Raw genomic sequence first — 22,306 nt, 5'->3', positions numbered from 1 at the left:
AAGCACTTGCGCTTACTCACAAAAGCCTCGCCAACGAAGCCCCCAGCTACCTAGCTAGTAGATCTACACCACACACCTCTACGAGACCACTCAGAAGTGCTCAAACTGCCTTGCTATCCCGCGCTTCAATACAAATTGATCCAAGACCTTTGTCAGCCTGAAGGCGTGAGTTTTAATCAGCTGCTGTGAGGAAATTGAAGGATCTTCCTTTTCCAAGCATCGGCTTGCAGACCGACGTGAGACGCAGGTTGCAGTGCAGGGCAGACGGTGTCCCAGTCCGGGATCGAATCTCAAAGGCAGGCGATTGGAGGAGGTGAGAGAAGGTGCTGACCCGAGCACTCTAGGCTGGTCGGGCAGATCAGGAAGCAGACGGGATTGAGAGCTGTAGCCGCAGAGCAGTACCGGCGAGAGGAGAGGTGCAGAGGCGAGCTCCAGACCGGACACATAACTAAGCAGTGCTAGTTGAGCGTAGAAATGCTAGAAGAAGGAAGTTGAGGTGGGACCTGGAACCCAGGACGGGTTTCGTTAAGGTGCGAGGAATGAGTGGCAGGGTACCCTGTTACTGAGGATCCGTGGGTTCACAGTATGCCTTTCAATGGAGAATTCACATTGGCGATCTAGTTGTTCCTCCCTGCTAGTCTTCCGAGGACACCTGCATGCTTCCCTATCCTGACATGTGCTGCGTCATCACACTTCCCTATCCGGAAGCTTATCCTCAGGTCGGACCGCTGCTGCTCGTGTAGCAACAGCCCCTTGTTTGCAGGCACGCTACAGCTCTCCTCTTCCTTCTTGAAATTCTATCCTTGCCTTGAATTCCATACGCTCCTATTCCCCTTCTCTCGCTCTCTGATTTCCTTCCTTCTTGAACGCCTGCTGCCTATCTTCCTTCGGTGCTCTGCAGAATCTCTATTTTGCTGCTTCCTGCCCTTATTCTTCCGACACTCTGCTCTTCCTTTCTGAATGCCTGCATCTAACTTCTTCCACACTCTATGCACTTTCTTCCATAACTCCAGTTTATCTCACGATCTGCCTTGCAGTTGTTGTTCTTGGGTCCTCTGCCTGTCCGTACTCACTTTCTGGATTACCTCTGCACATCTCCTCTTCACCTTTGGAAGTATAACTAAACTTTGAACTATTCATCATTACTACGAGAGGCAAATCACCTTGGGGGTTTTGGATCCCAAAAAGGGTCCCCCCACCCTTCCTTTTTGACTGGCTTCCGGGTAAGTCCGTCAGGGGTTTGGTATCCATTCAGTACCAGACTGGCCTCCCCCTGAAACATGCCCTATCTGTATAAAGTGAAGTGTCCTGGCAGAAAACAGGAGCATGTGGAAAGAGTCGGGCCCGGGAAAGATCACCCAGCGTTTCAGGTAGGAGTCCTGACAGCGAGAACGCACCATGCTGCTAACTGGGGAAAGTCCAACGGATACCGAGGTGAATACCCAAATGTGTGCGATCGTAGTGCGAGAACGCATATGAAGTCGGCAAAACCAGAAGGGAGAAGGAAACACTGACACTGAGGAGAAGAGACCCTGAAAGAGTGAATTGGTTGCCAAGAGTCTGGAAGAGATAATCTTCATTGTGTCCTCTTCATCGTTACAGTGCTTTGCCATAAAGTAACTTGGGGAAGACCCGGGCCCCCTTGCACTGAATGAGAAAGAGAGATTGCAACATAAAGTCATGGCAGGAGAGTATAGCAGGTGAACTGCAGATCTGGGATTCACTCCCAAATTGTGTAAAGGAACTGTCAAGAACTTGGTTATTCTTTGACCTTTCGTTTTGGTGGAGAGAATCCTGGGGAAGGGAGTCATTCCCTTTGGAACTGTGAACATTTTCCATTTGGGACTTTTGTTGGAGCTATACCTTTTGTTCACCCTGAACATGTGTGCACTTTTTAAGGCAAAGAAAATACCCTTCTCGCTTTAGAGTTCGTTTTAGGATGTGAGGGCTAGGGTAGGATTTCGGACACGGGAAATATTTGCTGTGGACATCTTGACACTTGACAGACCCTTAGTTTTGGTTGAGGTAGGGAAATACCTCTTACATTAGGGATAATGAGGCATTTTCCAACCCCTTTATTGTTTAATAAAAGTTATACCAATCATCATGAGTCCTATGTATCTGCATCTCATTCCAGGCTTCACACACTTGGTAGAACACAAGATTGGCGCTCATTAGACACTTGTTAACTTTGGTGGAGAGACAAAAGGCACGACTGCAAAGGTTACAATCGCATGCTGGATTGTCTTTTGCATTGTGGAAAGCTGCACAGTTCAGAATTTAGCCACTCTAATGTGCCTCCATACCCATGTGATCCAGCCTGAGGCGACCTTGGTGGCCTTCTAGCAGCATGCCCTGTCAGATGGTGACAGAGCAGCCACTTGGGCTTCTCCATCTGCCTTCTGGAAGCTTTCCTGAGAGCTGATGCCTAGCTTGGTCAGGCTGCGTTGAAGAATATTTTTAGTTCCATTAATTCCTATGATTCTGTATTTGGGAATCTCCCATACGTGTGGAGGAAAGTGGTTGCAATGTAGGAGTAAGACAGTCATCATAGTGACTACTATACTCGTAATCGAAATATTCCCTTGTTTCATTAGCCTGCCCACCTTCTGGGAGACCATTAACCAGTCTAAACTAGATTCCATTCAAACAAAAGTGCATTTGGAGAGGTCTGAAACCTGAATCTTCATCGGTGGAAAGGACATTCTGGCCATCCTTCTGCCACAACCCTGCAAGCAAAATAGCTGAGGTTTAGGACTTTTACAATTCATTGGTAGTCACTTTGGCCCTGTCCAGGAGGTACATGGCTATCAGCACAGTAAAGAGTTACAGAGGGATGTAGATAAAAGTGAAATGTATAGCTGCTACAGCTGTGGTAAGTCAGATATAGGAGATGGCAAGAAGCTGTGTTTCAAAGTGTGCCCATTTTACTAAAGTAAAGAGAATGCCTCGTCTAGCTCTACTTCTGTGATGAAGATTCCCTTTTCTAAAACATAAGAAACTGGTGCTCATCAGGAAAGCCTATAAACCATGTCCTCGGTCCAAATCTATTCTATCCTACTTACTCACCCTATTACTAACAAAACAAAACTTAGCCTGGAGAAGTGTTTTCTTAACACCCCCACCCTCTGGGCTAATGCTGGATGATGCTTGACCCCATCCCAAGTGTCTCTCATTTTCTCCTCTTAGTATTTCAGGTCTTGGATTGCTGGTGGAGTACAAAAACATTCCTTGATTTTCTTATTTGCTATACAAAAAAGGGAACTCTTAGCCCCTCACCAAAGTCTTCCTCCACTTAGAAACTTCATTCCTTAAATGTAACTCTTGGGTTTGCAAATCCTTCAACTTTGTAACTGCTGACTCTTGGTCACACCTTCAAGGATTTCAGTTTCTTTCAGGCAATGAGTTGTCTTGGTCCAGCATGGAACTTCTGGTTCTGCGAACAGTCTTGACTTATAATTCTCCACCCTCACGCCCTCACCAAAGTCTTGCTTAACTTAGAAATTCTGTTCTTTAAATGCAACACTTGAACTTGTAAATCATTCAGTTGTGTACCTGGTGTCTCTTGCTCATCCCTCCACGTGGTTCAGTTCTTTTGAAGCAGTGGACTGTAGTGGTCCAGCATAGACCTTCTGCTTCTTCTGGCAAATCAGACCTAACTTGCTTTCCCACCCTCTGTTAAAAGCTTGAATTATTAGCCCGGACTAGACTCTCTGGTCCTTCAGACCTTTTGATTCTCTCATGGGTTTTACCAATTCGCAAAGTCTTGGTTTCAGGTTCACCCCTCTTGGGTGTTCCTATTTATCTCAGATTATGGGTGCCCCCTTGCAGGGCTTCGTTTCAGGTTCACCCCTTCAGGGTATTATTTCTCTGAGATCTCTGGAACCCCCTCATGGGGTCTTGGTTTTAGATTAACCCGTCCCGGTTCTTCCCATTTCTCTCAAGTCTGTGGTAGCCCCACATGGGCCCTCTGATTCTTTAGCCTGACTCACATTGTCGTCTTCCCGTCTTGGAGTGCCTCAGTGCTATGTCACTGTCTCCTCTGCGTTATCCGTCTACCTGCATTTATGCATCATTCTACGTTGGGGAGGTGGCTGCTCTGGTAGCTGTGTATCCACGCTTCTCGGGTCATTAGCTCCCTTACAGCAGTAAATCATCCAGGTTTCGTGGTTCGTGTATCACGTCTACGGCAGTTGGGCCTCTCTTCCAGATGCCAAGGTCTCTCCGCCCTCCTGGAATCGGCAACATTCTGCAGGCTCCAAGATCCCTTCTGCCCCCCACATATTCAACATGGTCTAAGGAATGGCCCTAGACGCTCGCACCAGAATAAATACAACCTTCTAGGGAAAAAGGCCCAATATACCTCTTGCAAGGATAGCAAGGTTTATGTCCACAAAAGTATATGTGTCAACAAAAAACTCTGCTGTCGCAAAATATTCTCACAAAATCTGCATGAACAGAACCTTATGAAGGTACAAAGCGTCATCAATGACATACAGTGAAAACCCACACGACTGGTTGGTGAGACCTTATACATGGGCAGCCTGCTCTATAGGGGATACGCGGGAGGATAGCTTAGTGGCAACGTGCTCGCCTTGGAAACAATGCGACACGAAGCAACACAGGTTCGATTCCCGGGTCTGCGCTTAGAAACCTCTGGGTATTAAGCACATTATAAATACGCAACTAAGAGACATATTCCTGTAACAGCGCCTCGATGCCCACGGGCTGTGTGAGCGCTTTAAAAATGCAAATAAATAAATAAAATAAATACGCAGCCATTGGTCCCAACCCTGTCCACCCATCTTCTTCTACGTGACCGATGTTTTAGTCGTCATCGGTCTGAAGCTGGATAATTGGCAATTATTTGCAAACTAAACAATACACTTCTATCTAAATACTGGTGCACCTGGTACAAACAGACAGACAGGGGCCCGGGCGGAAAGCCGAGGCCACACTAACTCACACACTTCAGTCGCTCCCAGGCAGGCAGGCACCTCTCCAAGATCTCCCAACCTCGTTTTGGGCTGTAATTTCATCCCTTCTTGCACCGCGCAGCACAAATCACTTGACTTAGAAGTGAAGCAATCAGGGGCTGACTAGTACCTTGGAATTCAGGGGTCTCAATGCTAGGGCATTTGGGTACTATAACATACAATTGGGACCAGTGGGGGTCGGAGGCCCATGCCCTCCTTCTCGTGGGATTGTATCGTACCAAGGCGCACAGCCCTCCTTCACGACGGCTGGAGAACAATGAAGGGTTTTTGGGCTTGTGTGGTTCTGGCCTTCCTCATCAGTGCCCGGAATACAACCTGGCCTTTTCCTCACCTTCGCAGCCTGCGCCTGGGATGCTGACTGCAGTGCTGCGTTTAGGCCTTGTGTTTCAATGGTTCTATGTTATAAAACCAAATCCCAACAACTCGAATTACAAAATTACAAAGCCCACTTGTTTGCATTTTGTAATTCGAGTTTTTGGGATTTTGGTTTATTTTCCCCCTGCTGTCCATATAATGTATGCAGTGGACACGCCTGCAACCCCTGCAGCCCATAATACTGACCTGTGGAAGCGGGGGACCCCTGCAACCTGCGCTCTCTGTTAGATCTTATGGGCTCTGATTTTTAACAGGTCGAATGCACAGTAAATGTCCATTCAACCTTTTTTTCCCCCCCCCGAGATACTGGGGTAGACCCATTTCAATACATCTGCTAATTTCTAAGATCACGTTTGTTTCTGTGTGTGCACTACATCTAGAAATCATGCAATACTGTGATTGTGTGGAGCCTTTATTGGCACCCCCCTGCTCATGGTCGCTCCCCTTGCCTTCCTCAGTCTTTGCCTTATTCTGAAGCGCTTGGGGTTATGGGAAGACTGCGCCCCTGTCCCAACATTCCCCTCATTCGTTAATTCTACATTAACAAACTCCCCAGTGACACCATTATTTCTTGTCCTCCGTTATCGTTCTTCTTTCAATCTCTCAGACTCTAAATAAAACTGTGATCTCTCCCTTGGAGCACATGTTCTGCATACATGATGTAAACTCTGGCCAAATTGGGCATACTCCTCGGGTGTACAAGTCATGTATATGCAACCCCCATCTCCTGCTAAATCAACCCAGTGTTCTTTATACTGCTTGGGGTCAGGCGGGGGGGTGTTTATAGCCGTGAGGAAGCAAGCGTTGCTCTATGATCAGCATGCAAGGTTTGTTTGAGTCTTCCGTTTGGACAGCACTATCATTTGTACCTTGAGGTTTATGGAACACCCAATTAAAACCATCATCATGGCACTGTTATGTACTGCTTTGGCACAACATCAGAGTCACTATTGGCAGGTGCAGAAAAGGACGAACACGAGGGAAGGCACCAGCATTTTCATGATTGCCCCCATCCGGGATGATGCCCAGACGAAAAGTTCCTGACACCAGTCATTCTTTTCTATGCCAGCTTCATTTTGCATGTGTTTGCCAATGGTATGAAGCGCTCCTATTATTTGCGGCAGAGATCTGTTGTTAGCATCATTTGGAGGCACGAATGTGCAGCAGGAATTGCCAATTTTGCAGCAAACTCCTCCTTCCATCGCTGTGACAAATCATGCACATATCCATTTTGGAGGGTCATCATTTTTATGGGATGCATCTCGACCTGCGTTGAGGCCTTGTTCTGTGTCATTCGCCAGCTGTATAACCTCCCTCTGCACGATTTGGAGCCATTTGGCATTTGCCGCTGTCTGGACCACAGGCAGCAGGAGTGATGCAAAAATAGTTTGTTCTTTCCGAAGCAGTCTATATTCATTTGGTATTTCTTTGAGCAAGTCAGAGGAGTCTTCAGACAGATAATTAGTTTTTCTTTTTCTTCGAAGGATGTTTTTTTTTCTTCTTTTTCATGCATGATATGGAAGATGGGGGGCTGTTCTTCTGGTGGACCCCTCTGTTGCACTTGGCATCAGGATAGACCAACTCTTTGATCCCACCAGGAGGTGATCTTCAGGGATCACAAGAAGCGCTGAGTGTAACGTGACAAGCGAGCATCAACCATGAAGATGAATTGCTTGTTACCTATCTTAGCACCCACCAGGGGTTAGGGTGACCGTCATGGTCTGGACTGGGCATGCAAGAGTTCTCTGTGGGCTGCCCTAGTCAGTGCTCATGCCAGGGAACGTGAAAGGGTTGGTCCCCAATACGCTCACTCCTCTATATGGTACAACGGTGCGTATTGGCACCGTGTCGGACGTTGGCATGCCACTCCTGTATATAGTGTTGCGTTGGGGCATTTATGGTTGTGTCATGTGCGGGTTATGTCCTTGTGCAACTGGGTGTAAGCCTGATGTATTTCATATGGTATGGAGGTTGGCGTGGGAGCTGCACTTCTGGTTAGTGCTGGGATGGTGGATGATAATTGGTATAGGAACCGTATCCAGCCCCTTGCCTGCTCCTGAATTCCCTTGCAAAATGTCCCCACTTTCCACAGCTTCAACATTGTGAGGGACCCATACCTGTGCCCCGAGGTCCCATACCTTCAAATCCCCCACCCTCTCTCCAAAGCCGCCCTCCCACGCTGCCGACCGCCTTGCTGCCTCTCTGGATAGGGGTACTGAGGTGCACCTCTCTGCTGTCCTTGTTCTCCTGCTGGCCAAAAGCGCTGCTATTCTTAATTCTGGAGGTGCTTTTGTTTGCTCTGCCACCTCCGTATGTGTGTTTGATGGCACTGCCCACTCAACCGCTATCTGTGCTAACTTTTTCTGTACAAGTTTTGCTTCCTCTGCCTTTGGGTCGCTTCCGTCTCACGCTCCTTTATTCTCTTACAATGCTGTATTATTATAGTTCGAATTTTAGCCCACCCCTTTGCTTCAATGCCCACTATTTTGCCGAATGCCTTCTGCACTTCCTTTAGTAAATCCCTTTTGATAACAAAATAAAAGAGGAACTGATCTGTCCCACTGGTCCCCCATCTGAGCACGCCACATCTCCTGAACCTTAATAACAGTTTGCGCGGGGTCTTCATCGCCCCACCATGGCAAACTGCATGATAGACTACAGGTCTGGGGTGTTAGGGTAGGTTTGCCGCACGCGTCCCACACCTGTGCCCTGATGTTAGTAAATGGCGTGCCGTCATGTACATCATCGTCCAATTTTATTCTTGGGTATCACTCACAGTCCTCTTTTTTTACGATATAAATTCGGTAATCCTGGTCTTTTTCTCACACTGCAGTTGCCTGAAGATTAATTGAAAACTACTCCTCTTAGCCATCTATTACTTATTCTTGCTTCCGAACTTGAACTGAAGGTTCCTAACTTAAACAGCCTAAAACTGCTGTATGAAACGATATTCCAAAATATCTGGTCAAAATAGTCTCTATTTTTTTCCAAGTTGCTTACTGGGTTTGCGCTGTCTTCCGCTTTACTAGACTGGAATTTCTTGCCTCGCAGTGCTTTGAAAATACTACGCAATCCAATAAAATACATGTGCGAATAATCACACTTTCAGCTGAGGAGAGATTTCCTGACACACTGTAAACCACTCTTTCTTCAGTTCAATACGTAATGCACACGTCGCCTTGGATGCATTACGAGGTCCTTTACTCAGAGGCCTCTTCTTGAGAACATTAAATCAACAATTCATCTTTGTTGAAAAATAACAGTCAATGTACCCAGAAGCAGTCCTTTTAAGGACTACCTATTAGATATATACACATACACACACAAAGCAAACATTTTTATTTGTAATAGTACTGCATAACCACGATTATACCACGGCTATAAAAAACACACATTTTCAATATGATTCAATACCTTCCATAGGTGACTCTTAACAGCCGCTGTGTTTTTATATCAAAATTATACCCACATTTTTTGATCTATTGTGAGAACCCCTTTGCTTCTCCAACTCCAAAACTAGCAACTTTTCTCTGTGCTCTTCCCTTAGATGGTTTACTAATTTTCTATTGCCAAAAAGAAAATATCTTATGCTCCCAGTCAAAAATATCCGTCCATAGCTGGAACACATAACTATTCCTTCAAATACTATGTCTAAATTGATCGTGTATAACCAGAAAATGTTAGCCAATGCTTTTCATAAAGTTGACCTATATCTTCCACATCACTGTTAGTTCCAGTCTCAAAATAAGATATTTCTCTACAGTCTTTTGAACAATCAGATTTATCAATTGACAACCTAGGAATGAGTTGTCACAATCTTTTTCTGACATTGTTTCAATTTTTCCACCTCTTTTGTTTAAATATTTGTATTAGTGATAGATAATGTCAAAATAACAAACAAAGTTAATAAGGTTTTTAAGAAATTACATAACATAGCACAATCAAAGGTTGCATAAATGGAATAGGTACATTTGATATGAGAATTTATAATTAACTTACTATGATAAGTAAAAAATTCAGATTAAACTCAGATAATAACAATATTAGGGAGAATATAGAAAATTACGATCAAACAAGAGGGAAGGGGGGAGGAAATAACTAGAGAAGCTTATCTTTTATATATTAGAATTCAAGTATTGAATGAATCTATTCCATTTCTTATGGAATTTATGCAAATAATCAAGGTGGAACGTAAATTCGCAGAGAAAGAGGTCAAGATTGTAGTAGACACGGTGTGGGCCTGTTTGTTAGGGGGGTTCCCAAGATCTAAGAAGCTGGAACATGTGAACAAACTGAAAGACTTAGCATACGTGCTGGCAAAAAGGAGAATAGCCATGGGATGGAAGACATGTCATAGACCACGGGTGGAGGTGTGGTGGAAGGACTTGCAGAAATGGGCGGAGGTGGAAACTATGGTATGGCAGGTGGCAAGCAGTGTTGGGGGATCGGAGGGAACGGAGTCCCTGATGGCCTGGAAATCACTAATAGCGGAACTGTTTGGGTCAATTCCGGACCCAGGTGAATCCACGGAGTAGGAGTGTCCGCCACAAGAGGCAGATATGGAATGTGAAGAAGGTTAGGCTCAGGCTGGGGACGTGGGGGGAGGTGAGCAGTGCATTAACGTGAAATGTACAATGGTTCTGGATTGGGGAATTCTTTAGTGGGACCATCAGGAATGGTGATCATTTTTTTGCCGGATTAAGTAGACCGTACCTGATGTTGAGCGATTTAAGAGTAGGTCTCACGTCTAGAAATCTCTTCCTTTTAACTTGGATTGCACTGGAGAAATCTGGGGAAATGAAAATTCTTTTGTATTGGAAGAGAATTGGAGATTTTTGGTAAAGCGAGGATAAGAACTATTCAGTTCTTATCCTCGGGGTGATTCGCTTTGACCTGCTTGATCATAATATGGAGACTTTACATAATATTCTAGGTTTAAAGTACATTTGTTCATTGTCTCTGGTGAATTCATGAAGGGGCATCCACGTATTCAAATATTTCGGATATGAGCCGTATGCCAAGGCTATTACCTTCTCTGGAGCCATGATTCCCCATAATTTAACCAACCACATGACTTCTACTGGGCCTTGTTTGTTTTTCCACATATGTGCCAAGTTAATCCGTGCTGCGCTCAACATCTGGGTAACGAGCGTGGCATTATTTCCGGTGTTTGCGTAAATATTCTCGATTGCCGTTTCACCACTGGGTCCATGGGGAGCTGCACTTTCGTTATTTCCTTGATATGACTCAGGATTTCCTTCCAGTATGTCTGGGCCCGAGGGCAGGACCACCACATGTGAATCATGTCTCCCTCTTCTCCGCAGCCTCGCCAGCACAACGAGGAGTAACTAGCTTTGATAGAGTGTATTCGCTGTGGAGTCATGTACCACCTAAGGCATAGTTTGAATGCTGCTTCCTTGATTGAGGCACATTTCGAGCTCTTCGCTGCTTGATGCCATATTTGCCCCTATGTCTCTAGAGGAATAGGCTTGCCCACCTCGTCCTCCCATTGCCTCATATATGGGCGTGTTTCTTCTGGGTCCGCTCCACAGAGCAGGTTGTATATTCACGATATGCCTTTTTCCGGTGCCCCTTCTTGTATGGTGAGTTCCAGCCCTATAGGTTGCCGAGATGCTCCCTCTTTCACCTTTGTATTTATGACCCAATGCCTAATTTGAGTATAGTGATACTGTTCAGTTTCAGGGACCAAGAACTTTTGTTTACATCCTTCAAATGTTAGGGGTACCCCGTCTATGTAGAATTCTTTTAAGGTAAGATTCTCTCCTCCTTCCCGACGGGACCAGAAGTGTGGTTGTATACCTGGAGAAAAGTCTAGGTTATTGGCAATTGGTGTGAGTGGGCCCCCCGCTAATTTTAGCTTCTTATTCTGTAGGGCTTTGTCCCAATACCACCAAGTAGCCTTTGTTGTTTCCAACAGTGTCCCTCCATTCCCTCTATGTCTCGGGCGTAAGAACCCCAGGCTTTCCAACAGGGTTTTTGTTGCTTCTCTTTCTAGGTTTACCCATCGATTCTGGTTCTCCCGTGGGGACCATTATAACATCTGTGCCACCTGCGCTGCCCAAAGGTATCTACGAAATTCCTGCAGACCCAGCCCTCCTATTGCCTGTGTTTGAAAAAGGACTTTCTGGGGATTCTTGGCTTCTTTCCTTTCCAAATGAAAGCTATAACTTTCTTTTGTAGGTTCTGGATTGCTGGGTGGGGGGGGATTTTCAGTGGGAGTGCACCCATTATATATAACAATCTGGGAAGTAGGGACATCTTAACTGCTGCTATCTGCGCTGACCAGGACAGCTCCTGCATATCCCATCTTTTCAGGTCTTCTGCCAAGGTTGTTCGCAGTCTCTGAATATTTGTCCCATAGAGCTTCCTGTAGGTAGGTGTTAGGTTTATGCCTAAATACGCTATGGGTCCTTGACTCCATTTTAGCGAATATTTCCCCTCCCACCCTGCTACCCTCTCCGGGTTTTCTGTGATGTTAAGTGCGCTAGATTTAGGGTAATTAATATGGAACCCTGAGACTTCTGCAAATTTCTTTAGCATTGTAATTGTGTGGGGAGTGAGCGCTCTGTGTCCTTTAGAAAAAGGACAGTGCCTGCATATAGAGCTATTTTCTGGGTTACGCAGGTCCCTGTGTCCACCCCCAGGATGCCTTGTTCTGCTTGTATTCCCTTTGCCAGCGGCTCCATGGCCATTGCAAAAATTAACGGTGAAAGGGGGCACCCCTGTCTAGTGCCTTTGCAAATTGGGATGCTTTCGGTTAGCTTGTAATTAATCATCAATCTTATCGATGGGTGTATGAAATTGGCCAGAATCATGCGGGAGAAAGTCGGACCTAAATCTCTCCAAGACCAGCTGCAGGAAGCTCCAGTCTAGGCTATCAAAAGCCCTGGAGGCGTCCAGCGCTAATATACATAGGCTAGCCTGTTCTCTGCGCCCAATCAATGATATTTATTGCTCTATGAATATTATCATACGTATGGCGTCCTCTTACAAAGCCAACCTGTTCCGGATGAATTATTTTGGGGAGGACCTTAGCTAACCTTTGTACTAAGATAGTGGATTACATTTTTGCATCACCATTTAGCAAAGAGATGGGACGATAACTTCCACATTCCGTTGGGTCTCTGTCTGGTTTTAAGAGGAGGACAGGTAGTGGCTGGACTAATTTCCCCTGTGACTTGACCAGTGTCTCTTATATAGTTGAATAGGTGTGTTAGTGGGCCGACCAGTACGTTTTGGAATGTTTTATAGTAGGCATTACATAGACCGTCCTGGCCCGGGGGATTATTCCCTTTCAAGGTGTTAATAACTCCCCTCACCTCCTCTTCTGATATAGGTGCTTCTAGCTCTTGTCTATCGCTTTCAGTGATTTGCGGCAGTTCTGTTTGTGCCAGGAACTTCATTTGTGTCTCCCTTTGTAAATTATCCCCTGATGGATGTCCTACGTAAAATGCATGCATGACATATGATGTCCCTTTTTCGTCTCTGGCCACCTCACCCTCTGAATGTGTTAGTTGGTTAATGCGGTTGCGGTTCCTGTGCTTTTTCAATTTGGCCGCTAATAGCCGATTGGCTTTTTCCCCTTTTATATAATACATTTGTTTTGTTTTAAGGAGGAGTTGTGCAGATTCATCCACGTAGTGAGCCCCTAATGCGGCTTTAGTTTGTTTGAGTTCTCGCCAATCTCTTTGCGATGTGTTGTCTTTATATTGTGCTTCGGCTGTCTTCACTTTAGTTTCTAGTTCTTGCCTCTCTTTATTTCCTCTTTAGGAAATTTGCTGTGTGTGCAATAAATTCCCCTTGGACTACTTCCTTGCTAGCATCCCATATTATCCCCCGCGTTAATCCGTGGAGTGGTGTTTTCCGTGAAATAGTTCCTTAGCACCTGTTCCGTATCCGTTCTCAGAGCCAGATCTTTCAATAGCAGTTCATTTAGTAGCCATGGCTTGCGAGTTTGTGGCTTCGGGCGGTGCATTTCCATGGTCATAGAGATCAGTGCGTGGTCTGAGATACATTGCACCCCTATTTCTAACCCTGTGACCTGTGGGATAGCTGTATCGGAAATTAGGATCATGTAAATCCGGGAGAACCCTTTACGTACTGCTGAGCAAAAGGTGTAATCCTTCTCCTGAGGACGAAAGAAGCGCCAGGTTTCAATTAACTGTAGGTCTCTGAGGAATTGAGCCAAGGCTCGTCTGTTCACATTGTCGCTGGATGTTGCTGGAAGAGTTTTATCCATTGAGGCGTCCATAACGCAGTTAAAATCTCCGCCTATAAGGATTTGCCCTCTTCCCCACTCTGCTATTTTTGGGAGAAGCTCCATCAGAAACTGATCTTGCTTTTCATTAGGAGCATAAATCGCTATTATGGTCACTTGCTGGTTCATTAGAGTTCCTCCCAAAATTAGGTATCTCCCTTCCGGGTCTTTTTTAACAAACTGCTTCTCAAAGTGGGCCCCTTTAGCTATGAGAATTCCCACCCCTCTCTTTTTCGTCCCGCTTGAGACCAAGAAATGCTTTGAGAAGGCTCTGTGTCTTAGCCTATGTTCGTCTTCCGGGAGCAAGTGGGTTTCCTGCACCCACACTACTGAAGCTTGCAATTCCCCCAGCGTCTCATAATTGATCTTCTTTTTATAGGGGAGTTTAGCCCTTGAACGTTAAGCGGAACAAACGTTAGGTCAGCCATGTTCGGAGTTGAGCTTCCTATTGTTAGTCTGTCTCCTTCCCCACAAGAACCTTTGGGCACTACATTTATGTAGTTTTTGTCCTCAACCACACGTTGTGTTTTATATAGAGTTCCTTTCCCTCCCCGTATTCCCAAAACCTTGCAACCGTAACAAATAACATGAATTGTCACAGTAACTCAACAGGAATTAACTTTCCCAGGGACATAGGGTTCTGTGTTCCCCTTCCAGCCCTTCCTCCTGCCCCCATCTGCCCCCATCCCTGCACTGGTGTTAGGGAGAATTCTCTGTAAGGCTTATTTCCCAAACCTAGTGAGTCCCCCAGCAGCTTTGCTCCTGCCGTCCCGTAACCCAGGGGTGTCGTAGCGACCCCCCAACATAGACTCCATAGCCTGGGACTGACTACTGTCTGCCAGGGCATGTAAAGTCACCATTGGCTTTGCTAGTCCCAAATTATGAACAGAAACCAGTACAAACCATCATATTTTGGACGTACTGGTCGGGGCAATTCGATTGCCCCGGGGTCTGTTGTTCGAGGGGGCACGTCTCCGTCCCCCCTGATCGAGTTTTGGCTGGTGGCAGTGGATACTACTTTTTATATTCGACCGCAAATATATCTCTATGGGATTTCCCCATTGTTCGAGGCTACCAACTTTAATTATTTAATTCTTATAGCCTCGAACATACCATCGGTTTATTTATTTAATATTAATTTGCCGGTTGGTATTTTTTGCCAGAACTCGATTCTAAAATGGCGTTTGTGTTCTCTTCTGTGACTCCAACCCAAGTTGAGCCCTTTGTTCCACTTTTTGGCGGGCGTCTCCACAGAAGCCTCCAAAAGTGGTGCCACTCTGTCTGGGTACCACAGGGGGTGTGGGAGGGGGTTTTGGCACCCTGAACTGAGTTACCTTGGTAACTCAAGTCACACTCTTGTGTGATTGGCCCAAGTGGTGAGCCGGCAGGCTCACCAGTTTAGCATGTTTGATTGACAGCTAGGCTGAGTGAATGGGGGTGTGCTGCATAAAAGCGGGGCTTTCGGGACTGGAACTTCAGAAGTCGCCACAGGACCTAAGAATCCGAGTAGGGAGAAGCTGAGCCGGCCTGCAACGACGACACCACCGGTGGAGCCCTGCTGAACCGTCTCACCACTTTTCCCAACGACAGAGGAGATCTCCAGCCCGGAGAGTCTTCTTCCTTCGACTGGTGGGGATAACCAGTCTACCTTCTTTTCGCCTTCCTGGAGCATCTCGTGGCCGCCTTGCCTGTGCCAAGCACCCCGGCAACCGGGATACCACGTTTTCACCACTACCGCAAACCGAAAGGGTAGTACCTTTGTACCGGAGAACTCTGCGGCTGGTTTCTTTCCTGGCAGTGCAACGACCTTCATCTTTCCTCCACGACGAGATCTTCTCTTGCTCTGGACGACGCTGCGACTTGCACCCGCTGCCAGGAACAACTGCCCCCGCTGGAGGATCCTCTCCATTTAAGTTACCGTGTTCCGCCTGGCTTCCCTTGCAACCGATTGAACGGGGTGTATTAAATCCTCGTCTTTCGAACCTCTGTTAGCCTGGGACACCTTTTGCTAACTTTTCTGCACTGAACTAAACCTTTTTTGAACTACCTCCACAAACTTCGAAGACTCTGTGTAACTGTCTGATCTTGGGCATCTTCTGCCTGGATCCCTTGAAAGTGGGCCTGGCACCTAAACTTCCTTGCTCATCAGTAGACTGTGCCTTCCTAACTTGCTGTGGTTCTTTAAAAAGTGTTTGGTGTGTATGCTTCCGTAATTCTGCTTTTCCCACCCTTTTTATTTAACTTGTTGGAGTGCCATCGAACGTTAAGCGCTCACCTCTGTCTGGAAATAAGTGGTGTTAACTAAGACTTGTCCAACAAGTAATCAGGGATGTACATATGATAATAGTGATTGTGTTTTGAACTTATCTTACCAATTTAGTGCTAGTGTGTTTTATAAGTGTGTGTTAAATAAATAATTATATACTTTTACACCCAAGCTCTGGTCAGTGTTTGCTTGTGCTACTTTATTTCTGTACCTATTGTGTAAGCTCTGTATACTGCCTAACTCTTCTTGAGGGAAGTCTGACTGCTCAGCCACAGCTACCAAGTGAATCTGTGTGGTACAGACTGCTACCAAGTGGGTTTACTGCCAAACACCTGTAGTCTTAAATCTTTTGCAGTGGTCCCTAAGGGAACTGCACAGGTTTCTGCCTAACAACTGGTCATCTTGCCCTGCCCTCAATGGTGTGACCCTTTAGTGGGAGTTAATCTGCCCTCTTCTCGGCTTTTACCTCTACAGGGCCGTCATTCAAGCCCTCTATTCCTAAATAGTAATGGGAACCCAAAACTCAGAACTTACAAGCATCACTTTACCCCTTTGTGTGGAATCATCATGCCGGGTTCGTCTCCATATGTTCTTTAATACGACTTTGTGGGCGAGATCGCGCTGGTTTCCATTGTTCTCTCTCCCGGGACCCGCTTTCTTTAGAGTGGTCCGATGAAGACTTTCCTTCGGTAGTGCTTTCGTTCCCTTCCACTTCTCTCATGAGTTCCTCCAACTCTTCTTACTTCGTGATAGTGTATTGCTGCCCTTTCCATTCAAAGCGGAGTCCATTCGGGAATATCCATCAATATTGGATTGCCTTATTTCTTAACCAATCCGTTATCACCCGCAACCGTTTCCTCTTCAGTAGTGTGGCTTGCGCTAGGTCCTGATAGAGCTGAATGGTTATTGTCCGGAATCGGATGGGGTCTGTCCTAGAGCTGCCTTCATGATGTCTTCTTTTAATTGATAAAAGTGTACTCTGGTTAGCACATCTGGGGCCAAATTTCTGTTGATTTCATAGGTGGAGTAGACCCTGTGGGTCCTGTCCAGTATTATGTTTCTCTCGTCTTCCGGGCCCAATAATTATCGAAATAGCTTTATTACTGTTCATTGAAGCTCAGAGTCTGGAATTGATTTAGGCATGCCTCGAATCCGTATGTTATTGCACCTCAATCTATTTGCAGCGTCCTCTTGTTTGCTTTGGACTCGGTCCAGCTGTTGCTCCAGTTCCTGAACTCTACTGGATAGCACATCTTGTTCATGTCCTTGCTCCGCCAATGTTTTTTCTGCTTCATCAATCCATTTCTCTACTCCTGTGATCCCTTTATTGAGGTCTGCTATTGACTTGGCTAGATCAGAGGTGCTATCTCTAATGTCTTTTTTAAGCTCCTGTAGCATCTCCAGCAGGTCAGACTTCGCAGAGGTGGGTCCTCTTGTATCAGTTTGTCTCCTTGGGTAGGAGAATGTACCTGAGCGGTTATCTGCTGCAGACTGTGTTTCTCGGTGTCTGCAGCTTGCATGAGTGCCTTGATATCTCCAGAAGATGAGCCTTTCTGCTTCTTCCGTTGCTTAGCCATATTTGCTGGAGTGGAGACGCAGGGATCTGGAACTAGCTTAAACCTGAAGCCTGGTTACAGTAAAGTTTTCCAGGCTCCTTGCCCTTTGGGGTTCTCCACTGGTTCTGAGGCATGGGAGCTGGTGCCACCTTGCTTTATGGTCGTAAGGCCTGTGAGATGTGTACGTAGGCACTTCCAGGGCTCTGATCACCGTCTTATTCTTATCATTTGCTCTATGGGTTCCCACTTCTCTTTTTGCGGTATAGGGTCTCTTTCAGATCTTTAGTGGGGGACTCTGCGTACTGCTATTGTCTCTTGCCAGTTGTCATGGGTTTAATTTCTTGTCACCCCTTCCTCCTCCAACATCGCCCTGCTTAGGTGCATCCTGTTGCCTCAGATTCGCATATAGCGCCTCTGTGCGTATCTTGCAGCACCCTTGCAGGGCACTTCCTTCCTTAGTCAAGGTGGGTTTCTTCCTCTTTATGTAGGGCCTTTTGCTTGTGTGGCAGCCGGGGGTCTCCCTCAGCTCTCGGGGTCTTCTGCCACCTTATCCTCCGCCCCCTCCAGCTGATCTCGCTCCTCAGGCGCTTGCCGTGATCGACGGGCGAAGCGCCGCTCTCACCTCCAGCCGTGCTCAGCTTCACTGCCCTCTCCTGCCTCCAGCACCGGGGAGTGGGGCCGCGGTGCACCCGATATCTCCTGTGCCTAGGGCTCTCCGCAACGCCTCCGCCGCGGTCGCCGCACTCCCCCGTGTCCGCGCCTCTGCCCTCTCCAAGGCTCGTCCTGTGTTCGCTGGGCTCCGAGTAGTTTTCAGCTGCGGCTGCCGTCTTGTCCGTATCGTCTCCGGCAGCAGCACCCCCTCTTCTGTCCGCCCGCTCGACAGCCCCGCCACAGAGTTTGCCCGCAGGTCGTCCAGATGCACCGCTTCCACGTTGCTGCAGTCGGTGTCTCACCGGCGTGGATAGGAGGAGAGAGGGGCAGCGAGCCGCAGACAACTCTCAATCTCTGACACGGCACGGGTATGTCAATGCGACCCGAGTGCCCAGTAGGCTTTTAGGTTTTCGGTGCTCTGCTCCTTTCTTCTCATTCAGGGTGTTTTGGGTGTCATCGCTTAAATGCAGCACGGTCTTCCATAGCTGCAGCGTACCTCCTCGCACTCCTCCCCCAAAGGCGAATCGCGACTTAATACTGCCTCGAACTTTCTTTTCGGTATATTTCACTGCCTCATTTCTGAATCTTAAGATACCTCAGGTAGTCATGGTTATATGGGTCGCTTTTGTAGGAATGTCGGTGTCTCAGAGGGGAATATGGGCCTCAGGGCTGGATGGAATCATGGAGCTTACCGAGGAGCTATCCATCCAGGTCCTCTGCTGGCCACGCCCTTCAGCATGGTAAAGCAAATCAACGCTTCGTGCCCATGTTTTTCGTACCTCATCCATTTCCATTCGGTGGTTTTTGCTGTGCGCAGGAATTTGGAGTCTGAATAAAAATCAGTGGGAGTAGGCCGAAAACAGTGTTATTTGGGAACGGTCGCACTATAATATATATTACTGTAGTTTTGATTGGAAAAACAACACTACCACTCTGGACTAAAACAAAGATCTGGTAGGCTACATGATTGGCATGGCTTGAATTGGGAGCTCTGCTTATGTGTTAAAATGAACTCTCTGCAGTTTTATTTATGTTTCACTGAATTAAGCATTTAGTATTAGAAATGATATTCTAGTACACGGCAAGACCTTACATTCTTTTGTTTACTTGCAGACCATTGTTGGATGCATCCAGTCCCAACTCTCCTAAATATAGTCGTCACTATCTACACATTCCAGTTGAAAACGGTACAACGGTAAGGTTTTTTCATTTATTTTTCAATTTGCATAATTAGGCGTAGTAAGCAGTGTTTTGAAGTTATTTGTTCTGTTAAAGGATGGCTTCTTTGACATCTTATAAACTTCCTCCTCTTTGTGATCCTTTAATTGACGAAAGTGCTGTTCTAAATACACAGCTTTCATCGTAACCTAATTTCCTTACGCTCTCCTGGATCATCTCGTCCTAGTAAATTCCCCGTTCTCCCTCCTACCATTCATTTCACCTTCCAATTGAACATCTGCCAGAATGTATACTGAATAAAAATACCTCCTGGCAGTCAGGGAAGAGGACTGTAGTTTATCTGATCACACTCTCACAGCTATTGGCACTCCCTGTTCCCCTGATGGTTGAAATTAAAGTCTGAGGTCCAACCGCCAAATGAAGATCTACTATTATGTGGTAGTATGTTAGTGCTGCTGTTTGTGTTAGGAGGATTCAGATTGGGCTAACTTTCCAAATCCAGCTGAAGGGAATCTCTTTCTTCGCTTTCCTTTGCTCAACTTTAAGTGGGGTGAGTCTGGCTGGGGCAGAGCCCTGGTTTACTCCAAAAACACCCACCGTGCCAGGGTGTTGCCAGGGAACCCTAAGTCCGCCAGCTCGTAACATCCAAAGTGATTGCACCTATGCATGACTGTTAGGAGTCTAAAAGCACGAATGAACAGTATACTAAAGACTATTTACAAGCAGTGAAAGAAACCCATTTAGACCTGCTAGGCAATTGAAAGCTGTAAGAAGTGGGACGAAAGGACTCCTGCTCTGCAGGAGTACATAGATAAATAACGTTTTATCAGTCTCACACTACACCCGACAATACAACTGAACCAGCAGCGATCCCATTCAAACAGGCACAGCCCGACAGGTATGCCTTCTTTGCCTCTTTTGGTAGCGCAGACCGAGGGGAGGCTATATCTTCATTAGGGCTGTGAGCTGATATCAATAGCAACCCAAGCAACCTACCCACAATTGTTCTAATATAAAAAATCCCAGTCAAGGTTCTAAGAAAATTATAGACTTTTAATCAAACAAAATAGAAAATTGCACAACTGTCAGAATAACTTTTATAATACAGACGTCTGTGAAACGAACAACACTCTGGGTAGATTGGCAGTGGCGCTCAGGTGGGCAGGAGTGTTCAGGGATTGGCGACAGTGTCACTGTTCAAGGATTTGTCTTCGAAGAAAAAGATAGACGAAGGTGGCTTAAAAGTCAATATGTTCCCAAAACGTGGACAATGGAGCCTCTTCAAATATTATTCTGTTTTGTGTTTTGGGGATCAATGTCAAACTGGCTTTTTGGCATCAAACCAGAGTCTCTGGACAGTGTCCGCTCCAACGATGCAGTGCTGTTCATCACTGGTATCAGTTTGAAGATGCTTGGGGTGGCAGGCAATGTCAGGTCAGTGCGCTGGAAGACTGTGGCCTCGGGTAAAGAGATACAGAGATTGGTCCTCTTCGACAGGCTGGCTCGATATGACATTGCCGTGCTACAACGGTATTGACTAGAAGCTTGAAGAAGCTCTTGACTCCCCAGCAGTGTCGAGTTGGGGATTCTAGTCATCTCGGCAGGTCTCGGATGGCGTCCAGGGAAACTTTAAGATATGGATGCAGTCAAGTATTGCGGTCAGAGTATTCTGTCGGTTTCCGTGCAGCAGCTTGGACGTCATTGAAGGTGTCTAAACTGGGAATGATGCAGTTAGTAGAGACTTCCTTGGTTTTATGGTTGCTGTGAGACACAGTCTAAGGGGCAAGATATATGTACTTACTTCTGCACTTCAACTCCAGCAAGTTGTCTGGCATCTACACGAGTTCTTTCACCACCAGTGCAGGGTCCTAGTTTCAGTGCTACAGCGAGCTGAGAGGCATTAGTCCATAGCAGTTCATCCTCCACTGTTCCCTGGGGATGGTTAGGGGACAGAGCTCTCCTCTGCCTGGATGCCTTCTGTCGTCACCTCTTGATCAGAGGACTTTGGGATAGACTATATCGTCAACAGAGGTTTAGATAAATTCCTCTTGTTCTTCCTAGAGTACAAAGATGACTCAAAGGAGGAGCGTTTTTCTTTTCCTTATAAAGGCAAAATGTCCAGGTTGTCACAACAAATGCCCTTTGCCCTATGACAGATAATGCGCAGCTCTACCTCGAGATATTCTACATCAAAGACATCCATCAGCTCAAGGCCTGCCTCACATTGAACCAGTCCTGGGTATCCAGTGCTTACCTGTAGCTCAACCCCTCCAAGACCGAATACCTACTGCTGACCGACAGCATGCACACCCTGACATCCAGACCTGGCTGTCCACTGTGACCCTTTAAGGATTCATACCCCTGCTGAACATCTACGCCAAGTCCTTTGGGATCTACATTGACTGACACTCCCCTTCAAAGATACAATGTGCTAGGTACCAATTTTCCCTCCTGTAGAAAATTAAGTCCTTCATCCCAGCAAATACCTAAAGGATGGCAGTGCCATCCTGTAAGGCATTATGGTGACCACGCTGGCATCCCTGAGATGTGTCATACATTCTGCAGCAAGACGTATCAAATGGCTCCATTGAACTGTACCATCTCCCTTTGTAAGTACATATTGTCTTCAAGTCCTGCTGCATCATCTACAAGGCTGTCGCTGCCAAGTCCCTAAGCTACCTCCCTGGGAAGCTTTTTTATCTCTGGAGGCCTAAGATCCACCAGAAGCAAGGACATTTGTCGACTTGCACTCCCCAGGAGCTGGAACGAAAGAACAAACCAGAAGACAGTCTTTCTCATTGTGCACTCAGACTCTGGAACCAACACCCTATCAGCACCAGTCTTTCCTCCCTCGCGTCTGCTTTTTAGAAGGTGGTCAAGACCCTACTCTTCAAGGAATGGCTCCCTTACACTAGGTCCACAAAGCCTTCACTACCTACCTATTCTGAGACTGGGTGATCTGCTCCCCCCTGTTTTACCTTGCTGCCAAATTGTTCACCATACC

At 46.4% G+C, this 22,306-nt stretch overlaps 1 protein-coding gene across 3 annotated transcripts in view; it reads left to right on the top strand.

Annotated features, from left to right (window-relative positions):
- LOC138480767 (heat shock factor protein 3-like) overlaps positions 1 to 22,306 on the top strand; it is a 417,702-nt gene that overhangs the window by 211,078 nt on the left and 184,318 nt on the right. For all 3 annotated transcript variants that reach the window (XM_069612513.1, XM_069612512.1, XM_069612511.1), the window contains exon 7: positions 19,237 to 19,318. In XM_069612513.1, coding sequence (XP_069468614.1) covers positions 19,237 to 19,318 — 82 coding nt within the window. The remainder of the gene's footprint in view (positions 1 to 19,236; positions 19,319 to 22,306) is intronic.

Source organism: Ambystoma mexicanum, chromosome 5p (assembly GCF_040938575.1).
Source record: "Ambystoma mexicanum isolate Mex_15411 chromosome 5p, UKY_AmexF1_1, whole genome shotgun sequence".
Classification (NCBI taxonomy): domain Eukaryota; kingdom Metazoa; phylum Chordata; class Amphibia; order Caudata; family Ambystomatidae; genus Ambystoma; species Ambystoma mexicanum.
The sequence above is the reverse complement of the archived record's forward strand: the minus strand, read 5'-3'. Positions and strand labels throughout refer to the sequence as shown.